The 27,407-nt window shown below is 43.9% G+C and overlaps 1 protein-coding gene across 3 annotated transcripts in view; it reads left to right on the top strand.

Annotated features, from left to right (window-relative positions):
* stag2b (STAG2 cohesin complex component b) overlaps positions 1-27,052 on the top strand; it is a 33,663-nt gene extending 6,611 nt beyond the window's left edge. For all 3 annotated transcript variants that reach the window (XM_018737279.2, XM_018737282.2, XM_018737280.2), the window contains exons 2-34: positions 11,091-11,221; positions 11,348-11,426; positions 11,526-11,678; positions 11,831-11,927; positions 12,035-12,111; positions 12,407-12,611; positions 12,754-12,905; positions 13,459-13,532; positions 14,250-14,373; positions 14,470-14,568; positions 15,127-15,206; positions 15,316-15,423; positions 16,184-16,295; positions 19,499-19,616; positions 19,786-19,889; positions 20,058-20,150; positions 20,281-20,370; positions 20,716-20,919; positions 21,113-21,183; positions 21,312-21,399; positions 21,486-21,566; positions 22,089-22,181; positions 22,324-22,498; positions 22,734-22,873; positions 22,963-23,064; positions 23,188-23,336; positions 23,578-23,706; positions 24,343-24,548; positions 24,799-25,045; positions 25,310-25,417; positions 25,560-25,686; positions 25,906-25,983; positions 26,666-27,052. In XM_018737279.2, coding sequence (XP_018592795.2) covers positions 11,178-11,221; positions 11,348-11,426; positions 11,526-11,678; positions 11,831-11,927; positions 12,035-12,111; positions 12,407-12,611; positions 12,754-12,905; positions 13,459-13,532; positions 14,250-14,373; positions 14,470-14,568; positions 15,127-15,206; positions 15,316-15,423; positions 16,184-16,295; positions 19,499-19,616; positions 19,786-19,889; positions 20,058-20,150; positions 20,281-20,370; positions 20,716-20,919; positions 21,113-21,183; positions 21,312-21,399; positions 21,486-21,566; positions 22,089-22,181; positions 22,324-22,498; positions 22,734-22,873; positions 22,963-23,064; positions 23,188-23,336; positions 23,578-23,706; positions 24,343-24,548; positions 24,799-25,045; positions 25,310-25,417; positions 25,560-25,686; positions 25,906-25,983; positions 26,666-26,689 — 3,831 coding nt within the window. In that variant the 5' untranslated portion in view covers positions 11,091-11,177 and the 3' untranslated portion in view covers positions 26,690-27,052. The remainder of the gene's footprint in view (positions 1-11,090; positions 11,222-11,347; positions 11,427-11,525; positions 11,679-11,830; positions 11,928-12,034; positions 12,112-12,406; positions 12,612-12,753; positions 12,906-13,458; positions 13,533-14,249; positions 14,374-14,469; positions 14,569-15,126; positions 15,207-15,315; positions 15,424-16,183; positions 16,296-19,498; positions 19,617-19,785; positions 19,890-20,057; positions 20,151-20,280; positions 20,371-20,715; positions 20,920-21,112; positions 21,184-21,311; positions 21,400-21,485; positions 21,567-22,088; positions 22,182-22,323; positions 22,499-22,733; positions 22,874-22,962; positions 23,065-23,187; positions 23,337-23,577; positions 23,707-24,342; positions 24,549-24,798; positions 25,046-25,309; positions 25,418-25,559; positions 25,687-25,905; positions 25,984-26,665) is intronic.
* Positions 27,053-27,407: the final 355 nt, after the last annotated feature.

Genomic DNA, 27,407 nt, shown 5'->3' with positions numbered 1-27,407 from the left:
GCAGTTTGTAACAAATGATGATGATGTAACGCACAGATAGACAAACTTAATTCGTTCAGCGTTAAATTTTTGTTCATTGTTCTGTATCTTGACACATTTTGCTCTCACCTTGTGCACACTGTAACCCTGGAGTAGCTTTGCGTTAAAGCTCTGCTTGGCGATGAGGCCTTCCTGCTCTGTGATGCTTTTAATAGAGACCGCATGGCTGCTCTCTTCCGTTTGCCTCGTTCCACTTTTCGGTTCCACCTGCAGTATTTGTGGTAAAATGCCAGTTCTACTGCGCCGTCTTAGAAATCCAGATGTGTGACAGCTGTCATTTTCTGCAAAAGTTGAACAAGACGCAAAATGACCAGCCTTCGTGAAAATGATGAACCGGATAATGGGAAATGTTGTGAATTAGAAGTGTGACCTGAAGTTGTTGCTTGCTCTCCAGTGTAGGTCAACCTCTAGGAAAGGCGACGGCTGCCAAATCTCTCACTCCTCAGTCAATGGCGTACGTTGCACATCTATGCTAATGGCTTCCCTCTGGGACCTTCCGTCACCGCTGGCTGGCTGCACTGGCGCTGCTGTGTTTCCCATTTCCCTCCATGTAAGGAACATGCATTGTGAAAACGGCGTTCATTGAGGAGCACAGCACCGTAATGTGACAGTTATCATGTGTCACTTTTTTTGAGGGATGGTGGCACCCAGCCATGGTTGGTGGTTAAAGCAAGATTTCGATTGAGTCACATTTCTATTTACTTCCAGTTACTTCATGCTGAGATTAGATCTGTGCCGGTGACTCGTGTACATACTGTTGGCGGTGACACGCACCCTTGTCACAGTGATGGGTGATTTACTGGTGCTGGAACAGTTCCCGCTTGTGGTATGTGACAGCGGGCGGTTTAACACCTGTTAGCAGCTTGCTACTCCTTGAATGTACATTTAGCCGACACTTCTCCAGAGCAGCTTGCAGTTAGCCATTTCTGCAGCTGGGTAATTTCACTGGAGCGACTTGGGGTTAGTACCTTGCTCAAGGCTACTACAGCTGACAGATGCATGTGTTGGTGTCACACAGGCCCGTACTAGGGACCTGCGGGAAAAGCCGCAGATGCCGTTAGCTAGGAATTCTTTGAATTCTGTTTCGCTCGTGGGCCTCGTCTGCAGCTCCGCACGGATCGTGGTCCAGAGGTCACCTGACATGGGTACAGTTGTATGGCAGTGCTCGAGTATGTGTGGTGGCAGTGATGTCACGAGGTGCATGTGACCATGATGGCGGAGAGCGAATGCAGCGGGTGCCATGTGTCCCTGCCTTTCTCTGGAGACCGCCACCTCGTGAAAGGTGCTCTGCCGCAAATGGCCCATTTCTGAGGATCTCCTTTCGGATGAACAACACATTTTACACCTCCCTCATATTTGGTCATTTAGAACTGTGCGACTGGTTTGGAAAACCTCTTCTCATTAGCTTTGTTTATTAATGTTAATCATTCACCGGCCAACTGACTTGTTTGTTTCCTCGTCCGATTTAAAAAATGCAATTTTTTTTTATAAAGTCACGCTGTGGGTTTTGTACATAAGCTTGGTTTTTTACCGCTTCGTTCACACTGTCTGTGCTATCATGAGTGGTTTATCCTCTCCAGTTGTCTCGCCAAAAAATGGGAAGCTATCCGCACCGCATTGGCTACCACACTCGGCACCCGCACCGATAATTCCGCTTTTTATGGTACTTGTGACTATTCTGGTCACATTTGTACTGGACATCTGATGCATATTTTTTTTGTGTGTGTTCAACAAAGGTGGCATTAATCAGTTTAGAACTGACCCCCACTCGTAACAGTCGAAGGAACGCGCGCGGTTCCAGCGTGAGGGAATGAGGGCGCTCACGCAAGCTCAAGGCGGACAGCTAGATGGTGTCAAAGACTGGGCTGCGCATTCCTTACTGCTGCTCTGTCGCGCAACGCCTCAGGCCATTTCCTTGCTTAAAAGTGGCGAGCGTCACCAGGGCACACGTTTAATCTGTTGATCGGTGCGGCCCCGTCGTCAGCCCACAGGAGCGCGAGCCTGACGTGGGAAGCGCCAGGAATGTGACTGGGTGTTGCGCAGACGTTCAAGTGAAGACCAGGCCTCTCTGTGCTGCTCCTCGTTGTTCCAGCCGAGCTGTAAATCACCCTATTTCTCTCGAGTTCTTCCTAACGGAACATACACATGTAGAGGGCGATGGATTAGCGTGAAAATCAGTATCAGTGTAAATTGACAATTCGCTGGCCTGCGATCGCAGTATCGAGGTACCAAAGTATAGATGCTTGTTTTTTTCTTTTTTTCCCCCCTTTCAGTTAATTCGTGGCTGGTTTTTGTGTCGAAAGGTGAGCGGCGCAAGTACCTTCTCTACTCCGAGTGCTGCGGACGACTGCAGGATGCATCACGCCTGTTAGGAGGTGCTGTAGTAGTTAGAGCTGACACCTTGCTCGTAAAGGACCAGGTTCAAATCCCACCGCCTGTGGTGATAGTACCCTGGAGCAAGGTACTTAGCCTAAAAATTGCTCCAGTCACAAAATTGCCCAACTGTAAAATAGGCTTTTCACCCTGTCGCTTAGGAGAAAGTGTCTCCTAAATAAGTTATTGATACGTCCAGCCTTTTCTCTTCTACAGTAGTTCTGAATCTGTGTTATTAGACTGTCGTGGGTGTGCAGAAAAAAGTGTTTATCAATATTAGACGTAATGGAATGACTATGAAATGTATCGTCGGGCACTTGAGCATCGTGATAAAAACATTTAGCGTAAGATGACATACTGCAGTAGTCCGGTCAGCCGCGCTTCATCCATTCACCCTGTTTATTTAATCACTTCCTCGTTTACCGATATTGGCACTTTATTGCTTTGTTTCACTAATGGCGGAAGTCCACATAATGCAGGATGAAACACCCGAAGCTTTTGTTGGTGTTCAGAAACCTTCCCTCTGTTTCTCGGCACAGTGATGCTTCATGGGACCTTTCATCATCCTGCCAGCGAGTGTTAGACAAGTGTTATTCCAGGCTTGTTGTCTATTGTTCAAACGTGGCAGAGGCACTCTGTGGTGAGATTCGAGAATGTTCGTGATCGATGGCAGCGTGAGAGTAAGAGCTCCCAGCTGCTGCAGAGTAAACCTGTGTCGCTGGTTGGAGCCTTGCAAAGAAGTGCCTTTTCACCTTAATTTAGACCCAATTCTGTGCAGCGTCTCAGTCACAGGTGTGTTACCTGCTCTTGTGAATTGGACTGTGGACCTGCCTTCCGCAGAAGAGGATGTGAAATGTTTGGAAAATGCTCATTCCCTACTAAGAGGCTTGGATTTTTGTTTAAGGGCCATAGAAAACGTACTACATGTACTTGGCTTATTATTATATTGGCAGTTTGCATTTTAGGCGGAGTTGTATTTCTTCTTGATGCTTACAGCATTATTTTCAATTATTGTGGTTTATGTAAAATATAGTTTCTGGAAGTCCTCTAGCTGCAATACCTGGTATTGGGCAAACAGTTTGAATGTGCACTGGTTCTAGACCCACAGGTGCCTAAACTAATTCTTAATTGATACATGTCAATACACAAAAGAAGCGCTGTACAGTGAGCTCGTGTGTTTTATGGGTGCTGGTACTCTGCTGCTGCATGCTGGATTTGTTCACATGCTCACATTATAATTAGTCCTGATTGACTGCTTAATTGATTAAATAGAGCCATATAAATCATATTAAAATAAAGAGTGAGGAATTGCAATCATTTGTGTTACTGACCTAATTCTTGTATCAGTAAAAATAACACCATTTCTATTTCTTTTGTGGTTCAGAAAAAATGTATTTACTTTCTGCTGGTTACATTTTACAGTGTCGTTGCAACAGATATGTGCTCTTAGTTTGATCAGTTTAGTACTGTCAGCTGCTAGTGTGGTTTACCCTGGTAACACACCCCTCCTGACGGTGACATTGATTTACTAAGGGTGAGGCAGCGGTTCAGCAATGGCATCAAAACAAACAATGATGTTCCTGTGCCATCCCTTACTACTGGCAATAAGGAATTTAACATGTTCCATGAAATCCCTGAGCAGCAAGTCATATTACTGGATGAATGAAAAAATTGCTTCTCCAGTGTTATCTGACCCGGTACGTTGTAATCAAAACGAAGTGGCAATGATGTGAGGCACGTTTCAGGTGCTCTTTACTCACACACACGCACACATCGACTGAAACCACTTGTCCCAAGCAGGGTCGCGGCGAGCCGGAGCCTAACCCGGCAACGCAGGGCTGGAGGAGGAGGGGACACACCCAGGACGGGACGCCAGTCCATCGCAAGGCACCCCAAGTGGGACTCGAACCACAGACCCATCAGAGAGAAGACACAGGCCAAACCCGCTGCGCCACTGCACCCCCATGCTCTTTACTCAGCGTCTTAAAAAAATAAATAAATAAATAAATGAAATGATCAGCTAAATTTGGGTGGCTCTAATTTGAAAGAAAGTTGTCCACTTAGCCAACAAAATAGTTTCTTTGCATAAGCAAATCTGCATCCAGGCTTCTAGCTACTAAATATGTGTTTGTCACCGCTTGCATTTAATAATGAGAGATTTTAAGGCTTTTAGAGGCGCTATTAATCTGTGAGGTGATTTTAGTGACTTTGAGTTTGTACTCTTATTTTATAGTTACTCCTTCTGAATTTCTGAGATAGTATGGACGGTTAAAAATGAGCTGAAACATTTCTGAAGCCTGTTTGAGAATCCGGCGGTTTCGGTGCGGAAAGCAGGCTGATGACATCGACGTAGGGCTCTTCGCTGCACGATTGAATGATAAATTCCCCCGAGGCCAAACTCGCAAGAAAATATTTGCGCACCTGTGCAGCTGGCCAGGCCCAGGCCCCCTGTGAATCCGCGGTAAGCGCAGTGGGCTTCATCGCCACTGCCGTGATCTTCGTATTTTTAAAAGGTGAATACGCTGCTGTTGTTGACATGAAGCTTTGGCAGAAAGCAGTAGGCTGGTTTCACTCACTGAGAATCTCATTTTGACTTTCAGCCCTGAAGGTGAGCATCTATATTGCATACTCGGGCATCTTGTTTGCACTCTTGCCGGTTTGTCAGTTTTGCTCTAAAGCAATAGTATGAAACATTGTCGAGTTGCATAATAAAGATTGCAGCTGGATGAAAACAATGAGGTTAAAGGGAGAGCACATGAAATACAGTAATCGGCTGCACAAAACGCAGTCTGAATATTAGAAGATGTGGGTACAATACCTAAATGAAAAGTCACTTGCAAATTGATGAAAGTACATAAAAATAGTGAAAGAACCTGCCGTTTTGACTTCCCCCCCACTCCTCATAGTGCTTTATATCATTCGGCTCCAGTTCTGATGCTTTATGTTCTTAATTTTGGCCCAACAGAATGCTTCTTTACACTCAACTCTATGGCCAACCATGTTCAACTGTAATTAAACATGAAATGCCAAAAATGTGTGGTGTCAGTTTAGATTTTTGGAAGGGGATTTTGTTATTCTCCAGTTGCACAGAATTTGCATTATGTAAATTGTATTCTTATTTTTTCCATCCCATTTTATCCAAATTGTGTAACAAAAACACTGGTATGGCACAAGTGACTACACATTCCAAACGTATGAGTACAAGTGGGCCCGGAAATATCGTAACTTGATTTGTTCACAGAATGGTAACATGCTCAACCATTCATCCATCATCAATAGCTGCAGTTTTGCTGTGCTCTCTTATAGCCTACTAACATGTGGTGTGATGCAGTGTATATCTAACACTTATTTTTTTCTAAAAAAACTCATAAGATCCAATTAGATTAAAATTAATTTAAAAATACGGAAAATAAAGCCGTGCCATTTCCGCAACCTTCCTCTAAATTTTGACAATTTGATCCCATAAGCGTGTTGTGTTCATCACTGTCAGGCCGCTTATAGCTTTATTTTTATGCACACAGTCAATACAAAGTTTAAAAAAAAAAAAAAATGTTTGGTGGATTTCCAAGTTATGCAGAAATCTTGGATATACTTAAATAGAAATGCTTCTAAGACTTAAATTTTTATTTAGCTAAACAATAAAAATGTTAATTGAAAATTTAATTTAAAATGATTGAAAATAAAAAATGTCTCCAGAAACCGATCTTAAATGCTGGTTGACTAATTCATCTGATAAATACGTGCAATTTTGTCATTGACCACCAACCCCCAGGAACATCAGATACAAATTGTGAACACTGTGGAAGTGAGTTGAATGAAGGTAGTCTCGCGCTCCAGTCAGTTGTGTTCTGTCCGAGTGTGTTTTACTGCTGGCTAACAGCTTAACGTGAAAATGCAGGTTACTTTTTTGCAATACGGAATTTTTTTAAGTAACAAAATGGTAAAAAGAAATGCCATTTGAAGTGCTGTTAGGTGTCTCCATCTTTGGAAATTTGTAAGTCGAATGTTTGTAAGACAAGGAGCCAGCGTACTCCCTATTTAGTTTGAATTCGTCTGTTTGTTGTTGCAGAAAAAATGGTCATGTAAATTGTTGTAGCTTGGCTTTTGTTTGCATTTCAGTTCCTTCTAAGTAATTACGCTTATGCTTCATCATGTTTTACATTATTAATTAATTTTCAGTTTATTTTTACAGTGTGCTTTTAGTAAAATGATGCAGAATGCTGAACGGTGATGGTATACCAGAGCTGAGCAATTAAAGCAGCTGGCAGTTGAGGAGAGGAGAAAACAGAACCCCCATCCATGATGAAGAGGAGAACCAAACGTGAATGTTTTGATAGAGTACATCGAGGACTGGGCCTCTATGTCGCAGGGGTCAGTGTGAAAATTGTGACCCCGTTCAACTTCCTTTAGTTACACACTGTAGATGAGGAGTGCCTTCTGGGCCCTTACAGGTGGAGGACAGTGAGTAGTGACCGTATTTTGCACATTCTATTCAATGCAAGCGTTGGTATGATGAGTTAACAGCTTCTAAGGCGACTTGTGGAGAAGCCAAGACTGAAACATGTTCGTGCAGCTTTCTACGAAACTTTTAATTTTAATGGTGCGCCACGCTTGATTAATGGCTCAGGACACCCCAATGGGACTGATGTGCAGCGCAGTGCAACGCTCGCAAGCTTCGGCTTTACTCGTGGTCTTGTTGGATGTCACAGGATGGGTGAGACTTAACGTACCAAATGGAGTCGCAGTACATCGTGTGAGCAAATGACTTATGGTTCCTATGTGGTGGAATGACCTTCCACTCGCTCAGAACTGCTCAGTCTTTCTCTACATTTAAGTCGGGTCTCAACACTCACCTCTTTTGAACTTCCCTCTCCCCTGATCCCTCAGGTGCATGATTATTATGTCAATGTTTATGCTTGTTTTTTATTGGAAACTGTAGAATAACGGATAAACCTTAATGCCGCTACTTGTGTGATGTATACAGATTCATATGGGAGATTGACAAATGAACTGTACTCTGGATTCACATGTCTGCATTCACATGTCTCCTATTGCTGTAATGCACTTGTATTTTTCTTACGTATACATGACTTATTATTTTTTTGATGCTTTTCTCCAAAGCGACTTAGTGTTGACCTTCTTACAATGATTTACCCATTTACACAGCTGGGTAATTTTACTGGAACGATTTAAGGTGAGTGGCTCTAGCAACTGTGGTACCAGCTGCCCCCTTTCTCTGAGATGTTTGTCGCTTTGGAGAAAAGCGCCTGCTAAATGAGTAAATTGAAAAGAAAGTAAGAGCTGGATGCTGTGAACCCCTGTTTCTTTTCCCCTCACGATACACTGTTGTAGGTTAATTTCAATATTTAGGCAAAAGGAACCCCTCTTGTGATTAAAAAAAAAAAAAAAAATATATATATATATATATAGTGTTCCTTTTGCCTATAACATTCCTGTTTTTTTTTTTTTTTTGTATGGGGGAGTTGCAGAGAAATGGGGGACATTTGCATCCCGTTTGAATTCTTAGTGCAGGAATTTCTCCATACCACATCTAACACGTGAGTCTACAATCAGTTTATATATTTAATTTAATGCAGAGTTATTCAGACTGGCCTTCAGATTGCTTGCAGGCAGCAAACAGGCAAGGGCAATACTCAGGTAGTGTAGAACATAGGGATGTGACAAAGTTCAAATTCAAACTTCGAACGTTTTTGGCAGATCCGAAATCCGCTGAACTTTATCGGCGTTTGTTCATTGCATAAGAATTTTGTGTGGGAGAAAAAGTGGTCAAAGCAACATGGCTCATTATAAGCTTTATTTTGTGTGTGTGTGTGTGTGTGTGTATATAGTATGTGTAGTACAGTATTACACCTGCACCTCTGTGCACCTTTATATGTGAGCCACTACTGAATGATTTCTGCGTATATTTGCATATTGGTTATGCAGTGAAATGCATTATTTCAGTTTCATAAGGCATTGCATGACGTGTGTGTCATTGTGGTCTTTTGCGTAGTGTAAGACTATTTGTCCAAGTTGTGTACTGATATAAGGGATGCTTATATTCTTACTAATGTTTAATTTGAGCATTAACCGATGTATTTTGAATTGCTGAAAAGGGAAGGTACTCCTGTATATAAAGTTGAAACCAAATATATATAAATTTTACCTTTTCATACATGCATGTGGATGAGTGAAAATGTTACTTTCACTTTTTGTTAAAAACCGCATTTGCGTCCGTGTGGAAGTATAACTAAGTTAGCATTCAGTGGATGCGGCTTTAGATCATCTGTCACATCCCTGGAAAAATACACTGTTCTCTTAATGTTGTTTCACTCGCGACGAATGTTTTACCAGCTTTCAGGGCACTTTTGCGAAGCAGCGGAGAATCAGTCGATCGCTCTTCTCAGAGGTTTCCGAGGTGCTGTGGGAAACATCGCTTTGCGCGGTGCCGTGTTCGCTCCATCACGGGGATGCCGTGTTCAGGGCCTGCGTCCGAGCCGTGGTGTCACGTGGTCTTTTGTTTGTCGCCAGCAGACTGTCGTTCGGAGTGGACTGACGGTGCCTTTCTGAACCGTCGAACTCCTGTACTGCCCGATTCCGTGATTCTGGCCGATATCTTATTGGACTGTGTGTAAATATGGTGTAAGAAGTCGTATGCGCTCCAGCTCCGTGCGTCAAAAGAGAGACCGCATTCCTGTGGCTGAGAATCACACATGTACCGAGCTGCTGTGGTGTGTTGTGCTACTGCCTTTTTTTTTTTTTTAAAACCACAGCCAAACATTTCAGCTATTTGTACATCACTAGTTTGCCTTGTTCAGCAGTATCTGCAGTTATAGAAATCTGTATGAAAAATATTAGTTTTGTTTGGGTCCATGTGCACCTTGCTGTTACATGTCACATATTCAGCTGCCATGCATGTGAATTTCCCTCCAGGGATTATAAATAATAAAGTAGCTGTCGTGTTTGTTTAGGGTGCACGTTGTTCATGATAGTCTGCTGATTCGTCCTGGGTTCTGCTGCTTTTGAGATGTTCTGAAATACCTTCAGGCTGCTCATCGGTGACACGTCCGCTGCGGTGGAGGATCGCAGAGGCTCTCGGAGTTCAGTTTCTCTGTCGCTCACTCACACGTACACACTCTGAGGGGCAGGTTACGTCAAGCTGCCCCATTGCCAGGACCGACCGACCGACATGCAGGCTGAATGGACTGGCTCGTGCGGCGCTGCCTCAGCTCTCTTCCAGTGTCAGTGTTGGTGGACATTGATGTCTGCTGTTCTTTAAGCCCTTTCTGATACTCTTGCACGAAATCCACGTTCCTCTAGCCAGTGGTGCTCCTCTTTTGTCCTAGGGCCTGTAGAACACAAATCGCGATACATTCCTGACCCCTGGCTTACCTGTAGAGGTGACATGTTGTCCAGGGAGATGCTGTGGGAATAGCAGTCAAGAGCTGAGGCTGAGCTCGAGCCCTCAGCCTCGAGTTAAGACATTCCTGCATTTGACCTCAGTGTGTTTTGATCACCCCGTTTTTTTTTTTTTTTTTTTTTTAAGTTGTCCTTTTGCTCAAATAGAGGTTTTGACTTAATTTGAACCCATTGAAGGTGTTCCGAACATTGTGAGAAGTACCTGGTTTCCACGTGTTTCAGGATGTTCGTGGGTTAACGGCGGAGAGCAGTGCCTCAAAAGGAGTGCAATGTTGCTCCCCTAGTGGCCGCAGCGCTGCTCTCGCTTTGGCGGCACCTCAGCCAACGCTGGTGTTTCCACCACAGCTGTGCGCTGCTGCTCCGCTCACTATCCCATCAAACGTGCATTTGCATTTTGCCAAGGGCTGCCCCAGAGCCCCTCGTATATGGTTCTTACACATACAAATGGCAGCTGATGTGAAATAGCCTTTCTGCACATCATCCAAGAAGATTAAGCTATTGAAATGAACAAAGTTTACCTGGGCAGTTTTAAAAAAAAGGTTTCTGGCTTCTCTGTTGACGTGACTACGGTTAAGGTGGTAATGAAATCGAAAAGCCCTGTTTGAGCGGCATTCATTCAGTTGTTCCTGTTGCTATGGCCAAAACCAGTTACCGCCTCTGCGAATATGTGGTCCGCTCAGTTGTCAGGGCGTGACAGTTCAGGTCCGGTCACCTTTTTGGATCGTCTTAGACACGATGTTTACATTTACGGTCACGTTGAGTCATTTAGCAGACACTTTTCTTCAAAACAACGTACATCCCAGAGAACTTGTTGCAAGTGGTTTTGTGCTGTGTTATGTTCTATGTATTTGCATTTTCTCACTGTATTGATTCTGTCTGTGTGACCCAGTTCTGTTAATTTATTTGAAAAAAACATGGCATTTTTGTGCGTTTCATCTTGGCGTAATTTGCACATGATTTCCACCAGCTTTCACACTTGAGTAATTTTTTTTTAGCATATTGTGAAATGAGTTGAATATTTTTTTGCAGTACTTAAATATGTGTAAGCACATTTTGTCAGGGGGGAAGCCATTACTCATCTGAAAGGGTTCGTATTGATTCCCGGAATCCAGTTCTGGCTCAGAATGTCATTCGGTCTCAAGCTGTTAAGATGTCTGACGTGAACAGCAATGCATGACCGCTTGAGTATCTGCTTAGCAGTGCTGACATCTTCCTGGGCTTAAACCTTCTCAATGTTCTCCTCTTGTGGTGCGTTGCAGGTCTTCTGAAACGGGCCTCTTTGCTGGCAGGCATATGAAGAGTCAAAGTCCTTACTAAGTAGAAGTGGTACGGAAGATGTTAAAGAAATGATAGCAGCACCAGAATTGCAAACAGATTTTCATTTTCCTCAGTAAGTATTTTTTTCACACATACAGATCTGTGGACGTGAGCATTGCGAAACTGAATGGCATTTGAACATTTGAACATTGGATGACTGGAGGGGTTAATGATACGCATGATTTTCCTTCATCAACAGGGAAACTGACACACACTTCTCCTCCGACACTGACTTTGAAGAGCCCGATGGGAAGAATGCAAACCCTGGAAAAGGAAAGGTACGAAGCTGACGGCTCCAGAATCTTTGCCCTTTCTCCATGTCGCGGTAGGAGCGTTCTATACTCAGTCCTCACTTGTCTCCTCCATGTGTCCCATAGAGCACCAAGAAGGGGAAGAAAGGCCCTGGTGAGAAGGGCAAAGGTGGGGTCAAGGGTGGTGGTACCGGGCGAATCAATGGCCACCACCAGGAGAACGGCATGGAGAACATGATGCTGTTTGAGGTGGTCAAGCTGGGGAAGAGCGCCATGCAGGTGAGTGCCTGAGGGACACGTCCTCTCTCCGTTCCTGTGGTGTGCTCAATGCTAGGGATTACCTTTCTTATGAATATGTTCACTTGATGAGAAATAGCTTGAAATTAGAGACAACAAGCTCCTTGTCCAATGGAATTACTTTGTACTTGCAGTCCGTCGTTGACGACTGGATTGAGTCCTACAAGCACGACCGAGATACAGCACTCCTCGACCTGATCAACTTCTTCATCCAGTGCTCAGGATGTAAAGGTACGAGCATTTCACAGTCATGAACACAATAAAGAACACTTTGCGTGTATGTTAATGTCTTTCGTCAGATGCAGTTGTGTGCTTTAATGTCTTACTCTGCGCTGCAGGTGTTGTTACTGGAGAGATGTTCCGACACATGCAGAACTCTGAAATCATCAGAAAGATGACGGAGGAGTTTGATGAGGTACGCTGTACTTTTGCGTCTTTTCAATAGTGTGATATGACAGTATTGTTTATCTGTTTAAGAAAGTTATTGAGGCATAGCTACTAATGAAGGAAGTTTTGAGTTTTGTAATGGCAAACTAAAGTAGTGTGTATTGACTCCATGTGATCAGTTATTTTAATGATGGTGACCGTGATTCTTTGTTCTCTTGGAGTAGCGCTTCATTTTCTGTGGTTTGTTTGGTCTGCGCTTTGCTTAGATGCTGCTGACCCAGGGTGTGTATGTTGTAAATATTTTTATTTGTGTTAATTTTCAGGACAGTGGTGACTACCCACTGACCATGGCAGGGCCACAGTGGAAGAAATTCAAATCGAGTTTCTGCGAGTTCATCGGGGTCCTGGTTCGACAGTGCCAGTACAGCATCATCTACGATGAGTACATGATGGACACGGTCATTTCGCTGCTGACGGGGCTGTCTGACTCCCAGGTCCGGGCCTTCCGGCACACCAGCACACTAGCAGGTCAGAACCAACTCTGCAGCGCCACAGCTTGTGAGCTTTACATGGTTCTCACAATGAATCTTAGTCCTTGTTAGAGATGAGCTTTTCTGGAGGAGCGGCATCATTAGTGCATGAGCTCACATAGGACCTCACCTTCCCGCAGCCATGAAATTGATGACAGCCCTGGTGAATGTGGCGCTCAACCTCAGCATCAACATGGACAACACACAGAGGCAGTATGAGGCCGAGCGGAATAAGATCATTGGCAAGAGAGCCAACGACCGGCTCGAGCTGCTCCTGCAGAAACGTAAAGAGGTGAGTGAGGATGGAAGGATCTCCACAACAGCACACAATTCCCCCCCGAAAGACTGGCTGTGCAATGTTGAGTACCGAAGCCATACCTGTCATCCCATAAGTCTTTGTGGCTGATCAGTTGGTAGGAAAACCTGAACTTTCCCCTGTGGGCTCGAGGTGTTAGGTGTGTCTTAGGTCTGTGTAGGGGTAGTGCTGAATATAATACCAGCAGTGTTTGTGAGCCTGGTTGTGGTGTGTGTGTGTGTGCGCGCGCATCCTCCGGGGCCTCTTGGAGTGCTAGCTCTGTTTAGCTGGCAGTATTAATTAACATTGAGTTACATAACAGCATCGCCTGCTGGGATACCATCTGCTAGCTTGTGTAATTTGACAAATGGCATGGTAGTGCATGGAGTGCACAGAACCAAGCCCTATTATATCTTTAAATAAAATGTTGGCAGTAATTTTTTCTATTTGACAGTATGTTCACTAGTTGAGTGAAAGCTGTGTAAAAAGAAAACATTAGGTAAATGATGGCTGTTTCATTAAATGATACATTTTTTTTTTTTGGGTTCAGCTTCAAGAAAACCAAGATGAGATTGAAAACATGATGAACGCCATATTCAAAGGTGTTTTTGTTCACAGATATCGGTATGTATTTCTCTGCTGTGTTTTTTGTTAATGTAACTGGGCATAAAACCTTATTCAGATTTGGAGCTGAGTTTTTTTTTAAAGTTTATTTTATGCGTGTTTTAAACAGATTTTCGTGAAGGATTTACTCAGTGGCTTTAGCTGACTTGCACCTTGCATTTATTCCCTTGCCACACAAATTGCACTGCTGCCCTTGAAAACAGGGGATTTATTATTCTTGAATTTTCTTAGTAGTTTTCTTTGTAGCAGAGCTGACCTGTGTTTACATGACAAGGTAATAGGTGGCAATGCACAGCGCACAAACACAACGGCAGCGTCACACTGCCCCCACTAACCAGTTTTGTCTGTCTGTGAGATTAATCGGTAAAGAATTGCCACTGAACATGAGTTTTTTTTTTTTTTCCAAGGAGGCATGTCTATTTTCAGAAATTTTATTATTGGCTTTAATATTGCAAAGTTAAAAATATTAAATCTTCCAAAAGATTTAATGCAACTGTATGCGAAAGCTTTACAAAACCTAACCAGCAAATGAATCTGTATCGTTTAGCCGTTACCAGTTTTGTCTTGTGGTAAATGTCATTTTGGACACAACAAGTCGCGACATCTTTAAGATGCCAGATGCGTTTGTATGTTGAGGAGCCAGTGTAATCTGTAGTACGAGACAGCGCTAGTCGCAGACTTGACAGAGCTGTCACTCTTTAACCGTCTTATCCACAGCGATGCAATAGCAGAAATCCGTGCCGTCTGCATCGAGGAGATCGGAGTGTGGATGAAAATGTACAGCGACGCATTCCTCAACGACAGCTACCTGAAGTACGTGGGGTGGACAATGCACGACAAGGTAAGGCTGTTTCCCAGAGGTTGTCCTCTGCTTTGAGCCCCAGGCTGTGCTTGAAGGAGATGAGGTGTGACACGGTGCCTTTGGTGCTGGCTGCAGCAAGGCGAGGTGAGGCTCAAGTGCCTGACCGCTCTGCAAGGCTTGTACTACAACCGGGAGCTGAACAACAAGCTGGAGCTCTTCACCAGCCGCTTCAAGGTGAGCGCAGCGCCTCTCCGCGTCTCAGCATTCCACACCCGCAGAACACAGATCTCTCCGACAATTCTGCCTGTCATTGTGACACAGGCATCTGCACGCGCAACGTTGTGTGAGCAACACCATGCGCTCTTAGTGTTGCAGGTAACTTCAGTTTGCTGATAGTGCCTTCACACATTGCACTCTACACAAATTAACTGTTGGCATTTTTGCGACGCGTCCTGTAAAAATAGTTTGTGTTTACTGGACTAATGCCGGTTCACCAGTCAAAAGTTTGAGTAAACTTCCCAGAAACAAGTTTTTCCGAGCACTTCGTTTTCAAGCGTGAGCAAGAAATCAACTGATCCGTCTTCCCAGCTCTTCTGTAGCAGTTTCCAGAGATTTGGGGTACTTGTGTGTTAACTTTGCCATCACTTTTCTGACCAGTTTGTCCCAGAAAATATAGATCAGGTTGCCCAGATGCACTCTAAATTTTGACTAGTGCTCTACATCGGATATTGAATTAATCACATTGTTTACGGTTCTGAACTTGACTTTGATGGGCTCGCTTCTCCTGAACAGGATCGCATTGTGTCGATGACACTGGACAAGGAGTATGATGTTGCAGTGCAAGCAATAAAACTCCTTACTCTTGTACTACAGTGAGTTACTTTCCTTCAGTCGTGCACGAATCTTATTTGATGCAACTACACAATGACCCTCCGTGTGTCCGCCCCGTGTGATCGGCTTGGTTTCCTTTGCATCCCACAGAAGCAGCGACGAGGTGCTCACTGCTGAGGACTGCGAGAGTGTGTACCACCTGGTCTACTCGGCCCACCGGCCGGTCGCTGTCGCGGCGGGAGAATTCCTCTTCAAAAAGTCAGTACCCTTCCATGTGATACAAGTTTATTTAGGCAGAGGAATGCACAACATGTGGTGTAGTGGTTAGTGCTGCCGTCTTTTTAGTGTGAACATTGCTGGTTCAAATCCCCCTCCTGCTGTACCTTTGCTCAATATACTTAGATCACTGTACTTAACATGAGTAAAAAACACCTTGTTGCATTAATGGGTACATCATTCCTTGTATACTAAACTTTGCGAGTCACGTTGGAGGGAAATATAGCTAAACGAATACATAAAGACAGTTCGGTCTGTTTTCATTTCTCCTCAAAAGAACAGGAGTGTTGAAAAGGTGCCTGTACACAAAGTGAGGGAAGTCCAGTCAAAAGAAGTCACATTCCACTGGAGTAGGAACTGTGAAAACTTTTCTTCTGTTCTTTGGGGACCCGACATGTAATTTGCCTTCACGCCCACAACGTGCTTTCCCATTGGCTGCTAGTGAATTTTAATCCCAGTGAGCACAAGGTGAAAGAGCACTGTTTTCCCAATTAGCTGGAGTTACATGCATGGATGATTGAGATGCGAGGCTTTTTTCTGACGGATTGCGTTTCAAAAAGAGGCAACGTCACGTCTTGATATCGTGTGGTGTTTCTCCTTTGAGGAGCCATACATTGTGTGTGAACACAAACCCTTCCTTCATGGTTTCCTTTGGCGTCAGTTGTGTGTTAGCGTTTAGAAACATGTGCATGCAGATGTGTGTGTCAACACACTGGGCTCTGTGTGTGTCCGCCCACTGCAGGCTCTTCAGCCACAGGGATTCTGAGGAGGACACCATGCCGAAGAGGAGGGGGAGGCAGAGTCCCAATGCTAACCTCATCAAGACCACTGTCTTTTTCTTTCTGGAAAGCGAGGTAAGGTTGAGGAAATGAAAATAAGAAGCTCAGCAAGTTATTTCCCCCCTTTTTTGAAAACTTGCCTGGTGTTACAGGACAAACTCACTGACTGGTTGTTATGAACAAGTCAGTCACATTAGGTCATTGTACTTTTCCCCTTCAAGCTGAACATAAAGTTCTGGTTTTCTTCGAAACTGAATCTATTAATTAGCGTTCAATACGGCTCTTAAATAAACTCCATCGCAGCAGTTGTTGGTATTTTTGTGTTATTTATTCCCACCCACTAATCTTTTACTCGAACGACCAGGTTGTAGTTACTACATGAAAAAGCGACTGCAGCAAATTTTTTTTTTGGCCAAATGAATAATGTTGTTTATGTTTGGGAAGTCCAGTACTGCGAACCACTGTTTACCAGTGTGGGACTGTTGTGGGCACGCTGCCGTGTAACCAACGTACGGTCCACCCACGAGCACATCGTATGGAATACGATGGGCAGTTAACCAGCGTGCAGTGAGTAAGCCCTGTTCGCAGTGCACATGCCCACACAGCGCGCCGTCACAGTAGGGCACGTGCTGAAACAGCAGACGGCAGTGCAGGAGCGTGCTGCATGGGACACAGCGTGTTCTTTGGACCAGAGTAGTATCTGTAAACAAGCAATTCAAACGAGTGTTTACTCATATGTGACGAGTGCTCTTGTTTCGAGCTGCCACGGAACAGCTTTGCCTTGAGAGAGAGAGCGAGAGAGAGAGAAAGACACGAGTTGCTCTAGCTTTTATTAAGAACGTCCACTTTATTGTTAGTGCTGATGCTGTTTTCCCCAGGCCATCGCCATATTCTTGTTTTGTAAAACGTACCCCTGGTGTGTGCTTACATTCTTGACTTGGTGCTTCTGTTCTGTCATGTGGCCTAGGATGCCTCTGCAAACTCAGGTGTGTTGTGATGGAAAAAGCGAGCTTGTTTTTAGATGACACTTGAAAACAGGAACGCGGTAGAGAAAAAGCACGCAGAGCGTATAAGGTGATATCAGCTCAATACTCCGCAGTTTTGAGTGATGTTTTCGGCAAAGAAATAAAATACCAACTCTGTGTGATTCCGCATTTCTAATAAATTAATTAAAATGACTTAGGAAAGTAGAAAAGTAGAAATCACAGCATAAGAAGCATTGAAAATGTACCAGGAATGCAGTATTTCCAAAATTAACCTGTTCGTGAGAACAGTTCAGATATTCAGATATCGATCGATGTTTCGGACAAAAAATACATTCCTCGCCCATCTGAAAACTCCATACCAAGTTTCCCAAATATCATAAGAACATTAAAACATACAAATAGCACACGATTTCAGCAAAATATCAAACGTGTTTGCATTTTCATTGGTTTATGGAGCAGATGTTTTTCTCTAAAGTGATGGATGCTCTCAGAAAACGATATACAAGTGCATTACAGCTATAACCGTTGCTGTCGTGCTTCCAGACCATGCCTGGAAAATCCAAGGTAGTTTTCCGTCTGCGCTGAAACTCCAGCACCAGAGTTACTGCTCGCTGCTGCTAAAATGAGCCTACATACTGGAAAAATCATCAGCTAATTTTTTCCTGCTAATTGCTCTGTTGTCTCTGCAGTTATTAAATTACACTCCCTATATGGCAGACGGACACTCCTGTGGAATTTCGTACGCTTCCCTCAGTGCCTTACTCTCTTAAAGCAACACTCCAATTCCTTAAGCACCAACACATGGAGAGAGGCAGACGCACAACCGTGGTACATTACTGCACTTCCGTTTCACTTGTGCAACAGGCAGCCTTTTGTTTTTCAAAAGCCAAGGGCTGTTATACTACTGCCATTCTGCATAAAAATGATGTCTGTAAATTGAGGGGTGCCAGTATTGCCAACAAATGGGTGTCTTTCTATAACACCTTTAGATCCTGTTTCTTTATATCCTTAATGTTGGACGTGGAGCTGTGCTGTGTGTTGTGTTATTTCTGTGTTTATTCAGTGATGTAAGCAGGTGCACTGTTAGTTTTTTCAGAAACTGATCCACTTAGAGCAATAAGGTAGTAGCAGGATAAAATGTTTTTAAAGAAGCATCCTGGAAGACATTCTAAACAGACAGCGTTTAAAGCACATTGTCCAGTGTGTGCTGAGGATCACGAAGTAACTAGGGCTGTCACTATCGATTATTTTGGTAATCGAGTAATCAGACAAAAATAGGAAAATTAACCATGGATTTATTCTAGTAGTATAGTAATCATGTTTTTTGGCAGATTGATTAACTGTATTACCATAGTTTTAGTACAAATATCATCGTTATGCTATGGTTACTAAGACTATAGTAAATTTGTGGTTATCACGATTTTACAGCAAATACCATAGTTAAACAGTGTTTACTGTAGTAAAGCCATGGTTAATTTTTGTAAAGGTTATAATTCCTTGATTTGTGTGATTAGTAACCATCAAACATGCTAACCCAAGCGGGAGTTTGGATGAAATCGTGATGAAAAGTAATGTGAACATTTTGAAACATGGATATATTCACGCCTTAACTTCACATTTCGTCAGTTTATCATCTACATTCCATTAAATTGTGCTCTCTGACGGGTGGTTAAGTGGTGAAACTCTTCATAATGCAAATATACATATATCATGTTCGCTCTTGTGTGTAAAACGGCGTGCAAATTAAGAGTATTCGAAATCATTAAAGCTAGTAGTGAACTTACCGTGCTGGCGGAGCATCTGTTACGCCTGGATGTCGCCTTTTCAGGTGCTGCAGCATTGCAGATGTGCCGTTATTGTATTTAAGTTGGTTTTTGTACAGAATGTAGACAACTATGTTATTCTTTTCTTCTAACATGAAGTGTTCCCACACCGTTGACATTTTTTGCCGTTTTTTGCACGGACCCTCGTCTGTGCACCGCCGCCATTTTGTCGAGTACTCGACACGGCAGATTGTACTCGAGGATTTTTTTTTTTAACCAGGTACTCAATCGAGTAATCGTGACAGCCCTAGAAATAACCTTAAACCACATGAAAGGCATTTCAGCATGTGATTATATAAACAAAATATGTAATATTTATACGTTTGGTGCTACATAAAGTTTTACATAGTATGCATTAACAGTGATTCTGTTGGGAGCACTGGGAGACATAATAGTAAAGCGGTGTAATAAATCAACACTTGCAACACCTTCATGTCATCAGTGATGTGGGCCTTTCCTCTCCCTGCAGCTCCACGAGCATGCGGCGTACTTGGTCGACAGCATGTGGGAGTGCGCCTCGGATCTGCTCAAGGATTGGGAGTGCATGATTAGCCTGTTGCTCGACGAGCCCTTGCCGGGCGAGGAAGGTGAGGAGTGGGCTCATGCGTGTCCTGGTCTGTCCGATGGCTCAGAGCCTTCTATCAATCCAGGAGTGAACAGAGCAGTTCTCTTCCTCTGACCCTTCGGCGTGGCTCCTTTGAGGCATGTCCATCTGCCTTCTGCTGGTCACCACATCTCATCTTCTTTGTGTTTCAGCACTGAGTGACCGGCAGGAGACGGCTCTCATCGAGATCATGCTGTGCACCATTCGCCAGGCTTCCGAGTGTCACCCACCCGTGGGCAGAGGAACGGGGAAGAGGGTGAGGCCACCTTCCTCTTCTGCTAATTTACACCTTCATCTCACAGGTGTTTTCATAAACACGTCTGTGTGTGTATGTGTAACCAGAGGCGTTTTCACTGAAACAGTCACAGGACTTCATGTGGATTTCAGGTTAGTTGTCATTGATTTCTCTGAGTTGCTTTTCCAGGTGTTGACAGCAAAGGAAAAAAAAACCCAGCTTGATGATCGCACGAGAATGACGGAGCTCTTCGCCGTGGCGTTACCTTCGCTGCTTGCCAAGGTGTGCTTTTATTTTACCGTTATCTGTCAGTCCAGTGACTCATGCTGGCCACTGAACCTGAGTGCTCTTCGCCACGCTCACCCATTCAGCGCTCGACCGATGTTAAAAGCTGTTTTTCCTTTCGTCACAGTACTCTGTAGATGCTGAGAAGGTTACCAATCTTCTGCAGCTCCCACAGTTCTTTGATCTGGAAATCTACACCACAGGGCGACTAGAGAAGGCAAGTGTGCAATGTCGTCCTCTTAAGCTGTTTTATCACAGTGCCCTCGGGGCTCCCAGATGTGTTACTCAGATGCACAGCAGTGTGCTTTAATGTTCGGTGTGTTCAGCAGTCTTGCTTGCTCAGATGGATATTCCCATTCAGACTGCTTTGGTTTGACAGTTAGAATTAACAAAGTGCAAGTTAATCCAGCTCCTCTAGAACACTTTGCAAGGGTGGCCAGTGTAACAGCGCATGTTTATCAGGTAAAAGTATCTAACATATGTGGATATGTCATGTTTGCTGTTGTACCTGTTCTTCAAATTAATTTCGTTTGTAACGGGATGTTTTTCCTTCTTTCCTTAGCACTTGGGGGCTTTGTTACGGCAAATTGGGGAAATAGTGGCGAAACACACGGACACCGAAGTCTTAGAGACGTGTTCCAAGACATATCACGCCCTGTGCAACGAGGAGTTCACCATCTTCAACAGGGTGAACATTGCTCGCAGCCAGCTGTTGGACGAGCAGGTGGACAAATTCAACCGCCTGCTGGAGGACTTCTTGCAGGAGGTGAGATGAGATACTGTTGGTGCACATCGGCATGCGGGTGAAGGGTTTCTGTGGAGAGTGCAGGGTGAGAGTAGAGCTAGGGAAACCTCGCTGTGGGGGATGCTTGGAATGGGAGTGTGTATGTGGTGTGAGGATGCTCTATGCAGGGTTTGCACGCGTGTGGAAGCTGTGCTGACAAGTTTTGCTTTTGCAGGGAGACGAACTTGACGAGGATGATGCCTACCAGGTCTTATCGACACTTAAAAGGATCACCGCTTTCCATAAGTAGGTTTGAGGGCATCAGAGGGAGCGCAACATTGGAATCGATGTGTTTTCAACTTTGCTTCAGTGGCGCTTCTGAAGTTTTCAAAGTAGGTACTTAATGTCCCCCCCCCCCCCCTTCCTTCAACCAGTGCACATGACCTCTCCAAATGGGATCTGTTCACCAGCAACTTTAAGTTACTGAATGCGGGCATTGAGAACGGCGACATGCCGGAGCAGGTGAGCAGCACACGGGTTTTATGAGCCGCACCCTCAGAGTTTACGAAGACCCTACGCTCACACTGCCATTCTTTTCGCACCACCAGATTGTCATCCACGCTTTGCAGTGCACTCATTATGTCATCCTGTGGAGCTTGGCCAAGGTCTCCGAAGGCAGTTCTAAAAAGGTATCGATGATTGCCATGCTTTTTTTGTCTGACTTTGATTAGTTCTGTTTTAAACATGTAATGCTTTGCTTTAGCTTTTAGTTTTGTGGTGATAGTTTCACTTTAGTATGATGCAGAAAACTTAAGCACCAGAAAACTTAGGACTTACCACCTTACACCTTTTTTCTTACCATTTCCTTTTTTTGAAGTAAGTCTATGATTCTGATGTTCATATAACACGTCGAAGCAATACTCTGTAATCGTATACGTGTCCTCAATGTTGCTTTTTGTTTTTTTTAAAAAAACTTTTTCCCCTTCTAGCATTGCCTATTAACTATCAAATTATGATCGGTGCATTTCATGAACGTCATTCTATAGTAGAAAGTAAGTAAATGTCCAGAGAGACCGTGCTGTCACTAGTCACCTGTATGCCTGTGCAGAATCCACAGTTTGGCTTGAAAGGAAGATGGAGTAGCTAATGTAATACTGGGTACTTAATAAGGTTTTGCCTGCCCACTGACCGACCAGTGCTGTGACCTGCAGGAGGATATGCTCACTCTGAAGAGGCAGATGAGGGCCTTCTGTTTGATGTGCCAGCGCTACCTTACAAACGTGAACACGGCTGTCAAAGAGCAGGTCCGTATTGATGGAGACACATCGTAAGCGCGCTGTTGTAACGCGTGTGACGATTTAGGAGATTGTCATTTGACCGTAGATGCAGTCTGCTACTTCGCTGGGTTATTTGTTCACGTTAGTCTGTCTTTCTCTCACCTGCCAGGCCTTCACCATTCTTTGCGACATACTTCTAATCTTCAGTCACCAGATCGTGTCCGGAGGACGTGAAGTGCTTGAACCTCTTGTCTACTCGCCAGAACCCTCCTTGCAGTCAGAGCTGCTGAGCTTCATCCTGGACCATGTGTTTATTGACCAGGATGACGATGGCAACAGCACAGGTGAAAGAGCCACGTACAGTGCACCTGAATGGGCCTAGATCAGTGTTTTAAATTGGACTTCTATATTGTGTCCATCACTGGAAGCATTGTGAAGTCACAATTGTGTGAAAATGGTGTGTCGTGGTGTGGTCCACCAGAGGGAGTCAAATGCTTACGAATGTCAGTCACGTGTTGGAAAATCAACAGGTCGTAGTTGAGGTGTGGTTGCATTATTTCCCCTCCTTTTTGCAAGCAGATGGTCAGCAAGATGATGAAGCGGGAAAAATTGAAGCTTTGCATAAAAGACGAAACCTGCTGGCAGCCTACTGTAAATTAATTATTTATAACGTGGTGGAGATGAAAACTGGTGCGGACATATTTAAGCAATACATGAGGGTAAGTGTGTATTTTGGTCTTCGCTTATTTGCTTGAATGTATTTTTTTTTTTCTGGAGCTGTGCATTGATAATCACCTTTTCTCTGCAGTATTACAACGATTATGGCGATATCATCAAGGAAACTATGAGCAAAACGAGGCAGATTGATAAAATCCAGTGTGCAAAAACCCTTATCTTAAGTTTGCAACAGGTATGGTCAGAACTTATCAAAGTGTTATATGACCTTGTTTCAATATAATACTTCAAAGTAAGCATAAATGTAACTTAATGAAAATGTGAATTTTTAATGACCGTTCCTGTGTTTCTTTTTTAGCTATTCAACGAAATGCTTTCAGACCTTGGGTACAACTTTGACCGCTCATCCTCAGCCTTCTGCGGCATTAAGGAGCTTGCCCGTCGCTTCTCGCTCACCTTCGGCTTGGATCAGCTGAAGACCAGAGAAGCTATTGCTATGTTACACAAGTGAGTTACTGTGAAGTACTCCAGAGTTATTTGTGAAATCCTTCTCAAGCCATGAAACAGTCCATAAATTAATAAGCAGTGGGCTTTACATTAGTCTTCTGTGAGCATTCTTTCTAAAGCTTGTTTGTCTGGTTAAATAGGGTAATGAAATGTAAAGTATATGTAAAAATAGTAAATTTTTTAAATATGATTGTATTTTGATTGCCTGCACTTCAGTCTGAGTGCCTTCTCTCGACTGCAGGGATGGTATCGAGTTTGCGTTCAAGGAGCCCAGTCCTCAAGGAGAAGGCCATCCTCCTGTCAATCTAGCATTTCTGGACATTTTAAGCGAGTTCTCCTCCAAGCTGATGAGGCAGGACAAGCGGACTGTGTAAGTCAGCCGGGGATGGAAATGCTGTACCTTGGTGTGCTGTATTGTACTTTAATGTATAGACTACAACAACGGGGCATAACTCATTATGCTACAAAAATGTATATATTGTGGGGAGGGGAAAAAAAACATTGATTTGTTGAGGTAACAATCTGCATACATAGGATATTACTGAGAGTGGGTTAGTGATGAAGCCTGAGGACTCTGCAGAGTACCTGTATAAATGTAGACTATTCATAGCAGTGTCCCCACTGCTCCCAGTCCCTACATCTGGATGGCAGTGTATAAAAATCCAGTGTTGGCCATCATGAGGACTTAGATGGCACTCCTGCTGCCTTGTAGACATCTGGACTGCACGTGCATTGTGGCTGTGACGACAGACACTTGTGTAAAAATGAACAATTCCACGCGGTTCGTTCCGTTATGAATCCAGAGTATGATAGGATACTTAATTCCTGCAGGGGACCCCACGCTGCTCCACAGTGTATTTCTGGCCTTGTGTTCTGGTAATTCTGAAAACTCACAGTTCAAGTATATCAGGACTTGCCCTTGTTCCAAGCAAAATAGCTACCTGCAGATATGATGCCAGAATGGGAAGAGTGCAAAACGCTGAACGCGTGCTTTGTCTCTCCTCAGGCACATGTACCTGGAGAGGTTCATGACCTTCCAGATGGCCCTGCAGCGGGAGGACTGCTGGCTCCCCCTCATCTCCTACCGGAACTCCCTGCAGGCAGGAGGAGACGACGACACCATGTCTGTCATTAGTGGCATCAGCAGCCGCGGCTCTACTGCACGCAGCAAGAAGGCCAAGCCAGCCAATGCCAAGCGGAAACTGGCCGAAGGTGAGTTTGTTCTCAGCTGATTTGCGCTTTAAGGGAGTGTTGCTCTGTGTGTGCGTGCAGCAGTTCAGCTTTGCAAATTACTCTTGTTCTGTAACAAGAGAGCAGCCTATGAAAAGGGAGGTGTTTCTCTGCCAAAGAGCTTCAAGCGGAATTTCTATAAGAAAAGCGGGACTGCAGCCATAAACAGCCCAGCAGTGGTGCCATTTTTGGCCATGTGTGTGACACCCCCCCCCCCAAATGTTTCTCTCAGCTGAAGAAAGCAGCAGCAGCAGTGATGGCGTGTGGATGAACCGGGAGCAGGCAATGCAGACACCCGTCATGATGCCCTCACCCCACCTCACTTCAACTGTGATGAGGGATCCCAAGAGGCTACGACCTGAGGAGAGCTACATGGGGGTGTACGGCATGCCCCCAGAGCAGCAGCAGCCGCCACAGCCTCAGCATGCCCAACCCCAAACCCCTCAGCCGCACCATCCACAGACACCCATGGACTACAAGTACGCACTTGTGCCTTCCCTAGTGTGGGTGATCATAAGCGTAAAAGCCTACCTTTGCCTGCAGGAGTTGTCATTTTATTTACTGAAATAGATCGCAAAGAAATACATACTCTGCTTTAGCTCCTCAGTGCTTCTTCATGGATCCAGATTAAGGTCGTGTCTTTCTGACTGAACACCTTGTTGGAATGAGGGTTCCTTTGTTACTTGATGATGAAGAGCAGGTTTGCGTTGCGATATGAACTTGTCCCGCTGGTGTTCATGAAGCACGCAGGTCACCTGGATGCTGGCCCAGAGGCAGGAGGAGGTCCGGCAGCAGCAGGAGCGCGCCGCCATGAACTACGCCAAGCTCCGAAGCAACTTGCAACACGCCATGTAAGCATGATGCTGCAAATGTGCACTTTCCACGTGAGCCACGTTTGTTCTTGTGTGCTCAGAGGCCAGTTTAGTTAACAGATAGAAGAGTCCAAGCTGCCGAAAACGAATAGTTTCCACATGTCTCATGGCCTTCCCTCAGTCGCCGCAGCACTGGACTTATGGAGGATGACGAAGAGCCCATCGTTGAAGATGTGATGATGTCATCTGAAGGGCGAATTGAGGACCTCAACGAAGGCATGGACTTTGACACCATGGATATTGATCTGGTAGGTTATATTAAAAATATTTCTTTGTGGAATTTTTACACTTAAAAAATAAGCATTCTTTCCGTTTAAGCCATAACATGAGTGCTGCATATTCCTGAAATTATCTGTACTTCACAGCAGATTAAACACAGAAAATGAGAAGGAAAAATAGCAAAATGCAATCTATCAAAGTATGTGATACTGTGAGTTCCTCTTAATTGTATTCTCTCCACACTGTAGCCTCCATCAAAAAATCGTCGGGAGCGATCGGAGCTCAAGCCGGACTTTTTTGATCCTGCTTCTATCATGGATGAGTCTGTAAGCTAATAGTCATTTGTTCCTTATCTTGCACGGACAGTTGGTGTACACATCTTCTTTATGTGCTAGTCTAAAAAATATCTCTTTAGAAATTAAACATGATGTACACATAAGCCTCGTTATGTCACTGCTCAGTTTATGGCTTTTAGTATAGTGCCCAGGGCCCAGCCACAAAAAATGAAAAGCTGCACAAAAGGAGCAACACAGAAGGAAATACAGTGGGAAAAAATAAGCAAAAATCTGAATTTTTGTGAGTCGCTTTCAACTGCTCCATGAAAACCCAACTAATCAGAGGCTGGCAGAATACTGCCCCTCTGGTGCTGTGATCTCTCTCTCTCTCTCTGTGAGTATTCAGGTGTGGTGAAAGCAGAGCTCAAAAAAACTGGAAAGTACTACAAGCCTTTTTTTTTTTTTTTTTTTCCTGTAGTAATCCTAAAAATATATTAATGGTGTATTTATTTAAAACATATCACACACATGCAGTATGTACACTTCCATGGCCACTAGATGGCATTGGGTGTAATCAGAGCGGGTTTCGAAAATATAACTCATTTCTGTATTAGTTCAGGTTTTTACTAAGTTGTTAGCAATGCGAGTTGATTTCTGATCACGTGAAATGTTAAGCAGATGCCACTGTTTTTGTTAAACAATTACTGATTTTTATTTTTTCCCCTCCTTATAGGTCCTTGGTGTTTCAATGTTCTAAGCTAAAATTGGAGGATACAGGAAGACAGTTTTGTTTGTGAAAGTAAACCTCTAGATGCTGTGCAGATATTCTCTGTAGAGAATCTCTCACATTTCATGGACTCCAACGGCATCCAGAGGCAGCATTTGTTGTTCTAAAACAACTTGTTAAAACTACTAAAATACTTGCAATCATTGGGTAAGCTTTCCCTGTAGTTACACATTGGCTGACTTTTGAAAGTGGAATATGACTTTGTAGCCATATATGAAATCTGTTTTAAAGTGAGGGAAATGTGATGTGGTGTGAAGGCATTGTTCATTTTATTCCTGGGATCTCAGAATTGTGGTGGTATTTTCTAAAAAAGAAAAAAAAAAAAAAAAAAAAGTAAAGAAAAAGAGTGGGGGGGGGGGGGGGAGAAGAAAAAAAAAAACAGGGATTCACTTTTTTTGTAACTTATAAAAAAAACTTTATGTATAGCCCTTTTTGTAATAGTACGTAATCAGGTGTAAAGTAGTAATTTATAAACAGGTTATTTGCTCATCATAGTATTGAGATTTTATTCTTCAAAACTATCTTATGTGTCAAAATCGAGGGAGGCCTCCAAACTCCTTTTTATAAATCGCCCCCCCCTCCCATGTGAATGCTGACTCTACTTTTTGGAGACGAGTGACCAGGCCAGCAGAGCATGGCGACCGCTGGGCAGAGGAATTGGAAACGCTGAACGCGCAGCTGAGGGTTT

Source organism: Scleropages formosus, chromosome 13 (assembly GCF_900964775.1).
Source record: "Scleropages formosus chromosome 13, fSclFor1.1, whole genome shotgun sequence".
In the NCBI taxonomy this organism is placed as follows: domain Eukaryota; kingdom Metazoa; phylum Chordata; class Actinopteri; order Osteoglossiformes; family Osteoglossidae; genus Scleropages; species Scleropages formosus.
Note: the sequence above shows the minus strand (reverse complement) of the source record. Positions and strands in the feature narration are given on the sequence as shown.